Here is a 6,191-nt window from a genome sequence, read left to right as displayed (position 1 = left end):
AATCGATTCCCCTTTTATCCAACTCCACACGTATTGGAATTTTCCTCCCAAAACACACAAAAGAAGATACCAATCTTTTGAAGACCAAGGTTATTACGAATAGTTTCCTTTTGAGAAGAGTATGAACCAATATGCATCTCATCAATTTTGGCAGCAAGAACTTTTGTTGAGAATTCGCCGTTTGGATCACCAGACCATTGCCAAATGTCGTTTTCTCCAGATGAAACACTGATGGGAAGCTAATTCGTTTAATAATTAAGAGAAACTCAGATGATCTTCCAACAGAATCATGTAACCACCTTCGGGAAGCAAATCCGCCTTGTACAGTCCATGTGAAACAATCCTTTATAAGATAACTTATATTGGACTCTAGCCCAATGGTTGGGCCGCAAGAGGTCTCAGGTTGGAAGGGTTGGAAACTGCCTGGGAGCATTCTTGATAGGCCGCGTACACTAGAGTATGAGGTCGGATTACGCGTCCTTCTCAGATAACACGAACGGGGAAAACCTTACAACATAGATGGAACAATCGAGCGAATCTGTCCTTCAATCATCTTTCCCAAAATTTTATTGAAAGTGAACCAGGGTCACCCATGAACACCCTTTTTAAAAAAGTGAATACTAAAGGTACAAGTGCCAATGCATATAGTAGAAACAATTAGTTTGCTCCTTCGATGCTGAAATATGTTAAAAAGGGACTGAACTGAGAACGCGTGAAAGGAGGGCGGAGGAAAAGGTTGGCGTGCCAGTAGTGTTCTAGAAGGAAGGAAGCTTTGAAGACGTGACCGTTGTCACCCCTCTAAAAGAACAACTCTAACTCGGTGACCAATACAAATACAAATTCTAGTTCATTTCACCTTAACATAAAGATGGGAATAAACGTTTTTCTCATGTTTGTTTTCTACATCAAATCAAGCAATTAAATTGTCAAGTCAAATCACACTTCAACATATAATAGCATAAAAGCCCAAAAGTGATGTATTTACTAATTACAAGCATAGAAATGTAGTAGCATTATAAGCAAATATTAACATCGGTTGCTTCTACTGTTTACATTGCAAAATAAGATATCATTCGTTGAGCCATTTCCACCATCGTGCATCCTTAAAAGTTCTGGTGAGATGCTCAATGACCAAAGCAAATGCTAAGTATGGCTTCGGACAGAAAACCTACTACCGAGATTTCTTTGACCCCGTTTTTTTTCTTTCTTTTTTTTTTTTTTTTTTTTTTTTTTATCATCATCATCGTCTTCGTCATCAAATTCTACTGACCTTTAAAGGTCTGGAGAGACACTTCCCCTGATGGGAAAATCTTGCAGCTGGCCACCTATCATTAAGCCTTTGAATCGGGATATGGGAGCTGCCATCATCCTCATTTTCTGTCAACAGTAGAAAACACTTGAGACACTTGAAATCATGTGTTTAGTTGTGTCCGCAGGTGGTAAGTTAACCAAAAAAGGGGGTAAAATGTTCCCTAAGCAGTTTGCTGATATAGACAATTTTTGTTGGCACAAATATTAGGGAATTAATTGACATTGACATAATTCCTTAAATGATCTGAAAAATTGAACACTTTTTAATGTGGTACGTTCCATACATCACATCTAAAAACTGCAACAACTGACTTGCACCAGTTATGTAAAATTATTGTGATTAGTAGTCAAAGATTGGAAGTATGATCTGCAAAATTAAAAGCATTGTAAGAAAAAACTATACTTTTATCAATAATTGATAAGCAAATCTTTACCTCCTTGAAACCGATTTATTTTTATCCAAAATGATCAAAATAAGAAAATAAAAATCAGTTTCTGCCCAAACTCTAAACACTTCCCAAGTGTGCCAAATTACTACAGAAGGTGATAAATGATAATAACTAGTAATACAACTCAGCTGTAGAACATACTTTTAAATCCCTTATCCTTGGTTGTTAGCAAAACCCAATTATAAAGATTATGTTTATAATGGACGAGAGACAAACTTAAAAGTTGCAATAAGATGTGAAAAACTTCATTATATAAGTTTATACACGTACCTCATCATGGGACCTAGATTTCCACTCCTGTCGCAAAACTTGCCATTTTTCTTGTTGCCACTTTTTGCTGATGATAACAATGCCTAGCACCGCAGCAGCAGCAAAAACAGACCAAAACGTATTCGTCTCTTTTGCATGTGCATATAAACAAGCAGCTTGTTTTTTCAACCAACATGCATAAGGTGTTCCAGATCCATCATGCTTGTCTTCACTACTGTCAAGATTACAAGTGTTTGAATCTGATACTGGATCAGTAAACTGTACAGACTCGTCCAAATCGCTTGTTTCATCATTTATATTTAATGCACCAATAGTTGCTTCACTGTGTAACGAATCAAGCGTCGACGAACCATAAAAACTCTGTTCTTTTCCAGATAAGGTTAGATCTGGGTCGGTCAACTTCATAAGATTCCAGTTTTCTCCTTCTTTTGTAACTTCACCTAGATATGTTACAGATTCAGAACCATCATCTTTTACAACCTGCTGATCAAGGATCTCAGTTTTTTCAGGTTCCGATGGCAAAACAAAATGACCAGACATAAATAACGCATTTGAAGTTTCGGTTTTATCTTTGTTAACTGCCTCATCCTTTTCGCGTTGCTTGAAATCTGGCATATTTCCACCAGGTGCAGCAGCATATGCTGATGCAGTGAGTGATACGACTTCCCAGTCTGCACCTCGAGGTGTATTTGTCTGTCCTTCCTCTCTATCCGCCATCTGATACAACTATGTTACTAAAAAATCGGGCATACAAGATCTGCATTAGACTATATAATATACTAACCTAGCTACTTCTTTATCTTTATTATTTATATATATGATTAAAAAACAAAATTATCAAAAGTTATACAGCATGTCAGTCCAAATTTAGAATTTCCAAGATGAATGTTTGATGTTACAGTGGTCTTGGTATATATCCTTACTCCATTTCTAACGTAAGCTTATGTTTAAGCAGACTTACGATCTTTCTTATTTACCTCAAGCCATCATATTCACAATTTTAAGTTCCTCTGAGGGTTGTCTTATATTATAGGCTTTTTCCCTTGTTCTTCCCTCATACCAAAATTAGTTTTTTTTTTGGATAAAGCTTACTAAAATTAGGTTAGAGGAAGTTAAACCGAGGTGCACTAAGTCACCCTATCTCATAGTCTCATCCTTTACAACATGCACATTCCAATCACATATGAACAAATTCCAAACTTTAAGTTCTAATCAAATGCTTAGAAATAGAAATTATTTGATCCTTCCTATGCGAAGTGTGAACCTTAAGCATCCCCTTAAAAGTATTGAAGTATATACGGAGTCGTATTTAAAACGACAATACATTACACAGCTACACCATTATAAAAGTTACTTGTAACAAATCCAAAATAAACAGTGCATAGAAAAGTATAAATCCATCTGGTTTTCCATCAAAATACTTCTGAAACTAGTAAACTTAATTAATAGACCTGCAAAGAGCTTGCTTAAGATAGTTGCTATAGGCATTCATGTGATATAGCATAACACACCCAACTATACTAAATATTGCAGAGACAAGCATTTTGCGATGATCTAAACAATACTAATATTTAATTTTAATAAGTTATTATAACTATACTCCCAGCTTATAACACAATCATACATAAACCCTAATTAATGATTAGGTCAATAAACACAACAATTATAAACCACCAATTAAATATTAATAAAAAAGCACAGCAAAGCGAACAAATTCTAAAATCGCACGCAAACGCAACATTTTCTGTTTCCGATAAGATCAAAAATCATACAAATAACAACAGCAACTAATCAATTTCATCTTCATATTATATAAATATAAATATAAATATAAATTAATATAAATAAACGGCAAAACCTTATTCATCAAACTTAAATGATAGATTACGAGAATTGAAACAAAAAAAAGGTAATCCAAAAATTGGATAAAATTATTTTCAATTTGAAGTTGCGTAATTACATATATATTATATCATAATCGAGTTACATACAGTAGAAGAGACGTATGAGATGGTGACGTGGCAACTCCGATAACCTCGACGTGATTAGTGGAGTGTTCTCGTAAAATGGATGACTATGGGGACTATTTATAGTAGTACTAGGATGAGTAAAGGAGATACCGGGTATACCCGGTAACTGTTAAGAGATAGGAGTCGGGGTGACCGGTAACAGGAGGTTGATTTGTGGAGTGTTTGTTGGTAGAGGAGGGAAAGTATATCCTGTAGCTTTGCTTTTTGGACTTTTTGGCTGGTCGTTTTTTAAAGTACAAGTGTGAGAAGAGTGAGCGTACAAGCCATTGTTTGCCTTTTATGAATCGTGTAATTGTTATAATTCAGTAGGCTTATAACTACCTTTAGTGGTTTGATTCTTGATGTTATAATTCAGTAGGCTTATAACTACCTTTAGTGATTTGATTCTTGATTTAGAATACTAATAATGAAGTGTAAGAACAAAGATGATAATGGAGAGAAAGAAAGAAACACTTTGTAAGTGTGAGAAATGGTGCAAGTTTAATGCTTGCATTCATGAGTATTTATAGCCTAAAATCTCAATATAAAAATACATACTTTGTGTACCAAAATTGACTACATGTATACACCAAAATTGACTATCCATATCTATATTATTATTATTATTATAACACTCCCCCTTGGATAGCAATTTTATTTTGTTGAAGATCAACTATAAATTACTGCCTCGTTAAAAACCTTGCTAAAGAAAACCCAGTGGAAAAAAACTTTAGCTAAGGGAAAAAGAGTGCAGCATGGAGTTGACTCCCCCTCAAGTAGACATCGCTTCAGCTGTTACATCTTTTGAACATGTCTCATGCCAATGTTATGAACGTGTGTTCTGAAAATAGCAGTTGGAAGTGCTTTCGTGAAAAGATCAGCAGAGTTTTTGCTAGATTGCACATATCTCATTTCAATCTGGTTGTCCTTAATGAGATTTTGAGTGTATGAGAAGAATCTAGGTGGTATGTGTTTTGTTCGGTCACTTTTGATATACCCTTCTTTCATCTGTGCTATGCAAGCTGCATTATCTTCATAGATAGTTGTTGGACTTTTATCGCGTTCTAGTCCACAAGAATCAGTAATGAGTTGTGTCATTGATCTCAACCAAAAACATTCTCGAGTAGCTTCATGTAATGCAATCACTTCGGCATGATTTGACGATGTAGCAACAAGTGTTTGTTTTTGAGAACGCCATGATATTGCAGTACCTCCATTTAGGAATACATATCCAGTTTGAGATTTAGCTTTATGTGGATCAGATAAATAACCTGCATCTGCATAACCAACCAAATCTTGTTTTGATTCGTTAGAATAAAATAATCCTAAATCAGTAGTTCCTCGAAGGTATCGAAATATGTGTTTGATCCCATTCCAGTGTCTTTTGGTAGGAGCAGAGCTGAACCTTGCCAACAAATTAACTGCAAAAGAAATGTCAGGTCTTGTACAATTTGTAAGATACATAAGAGCTCCAATTGCACTAAGATATGGTACTTCTGGTCCAAGAATGTCTTCTTGATCTTCACATGGACGAAATGGATCAGCTTCAACATTGAGTGATCTAACAACCATAGGAGTACTTAATGGTTTTGCCTTGTCCATATTGAAACGTTTCAAAATCTTTTCAGTATATGTTGTTTGATGTACAAGTAAACCATTAGGCATATGCTCAATTTGTAAACCAAGGCAATACTTGGTTTTTCCGAGATCTTTCATTTCAAATTCTTTCTTTAGAAGTTGAATGGCTTCATGGATCTCTTTATTTGTACCTATGATGTTAAGATCATCAACATAAACAGCTATGATCACATATCCGGATGTTGTTTTCTTAATGAAAACACAAGGGCAAGTAAGATTATTTGTATACCCTTTGCTTATCAAGTAATCACTTAATCGGTTATACCACATACGTCCCGATTGTTTTAACCCATATAAAGATCTTTGTAATTTAATCGAATACATTTCTTTGGGTTTTGCATTTGATGCTTCTGGTACCTTAAATCCTTCAGGTATCTTCATATATATATCACTATCAAGTGATCCATATAGATAAGCAGTCACAACATCCATGAGATGCATTTCTAAATTTTTAGAAACTGCCAGACTGATTAAGTACCTAAAAGTAATTGCATCCATAACAGGAGAATAAGTT

At 35.0% G+C, this 6,191-nt stretch overlaps 1 protein-coding gene across 3 annotated transcripts; it reads right to left on the bottom strand.

Annotated features, from left to right (window-relative positions):
- Positions 1-869: 869 nt before the first annotated feature.
- Positions 870-4,084, bottom strand: LOC139873366 (ATG8-interacting protein 2-like). 3 transcript variants are annotated; one of them, XM_071861313.1, is made up of 3 exons: positions 4,022-4,084; positions 2,031-2,747; positions 870-1,377 (listed from the first exon to the last, which is right to left on the bottom strand). In XM_071861313.1, the coding sequence occupies exons 2-3, from the start codon at positions 2,745-2,747 to the stop codon at positions 1,273-1,275; spliced, it is 822 nt and encodes a 273-aa protein (XP_071717414.1). In that variant the 5' UTR covers positions 4,022-4,084; the 3' UTR covers positions 870-1,272. The 3 variants fall into 3 exon arrangements, with proteins under 3 accessions (XP_071717414.1, XP_071717407.1, XP_071717399.1); XM_071861306.1 differs by lacking the exon at positions 4,022-4,084 and adding an exon at positions 3,889-3,907 and having other exon boundaries at positions 2,031-2,764; XM_071861298.1 differs by having other exon boundaries at positions 871-1,377; positions 2,031-2,764; positions 4,022-4,082.
- Between the last annotated feature and the right edge of the window lie 2,107 nt (positions 4,085-6,191).

This window comes from Rutidosis leptorrhynchoides, chromosome 1, assembly GCF_046630445.1.
Source record: "Rutidosis leptorrhynchoides isolate AG116_Rl617_1_P2 chromosome 1, CSIRO_AGI_Rlap_v1, whole genome shotgun sequence".
NCBI lineage: Eukaryota > Viridiplantae > Streptophyta > Magnoliopsida > Asterales > Asteraceae > Rutidosis > Rutidosis leptorrhynchoides.
Note: the sequence above shows the minus strand (reverse complement) of the source record. Positions and strands in the feature narration are given on the sequence as shown.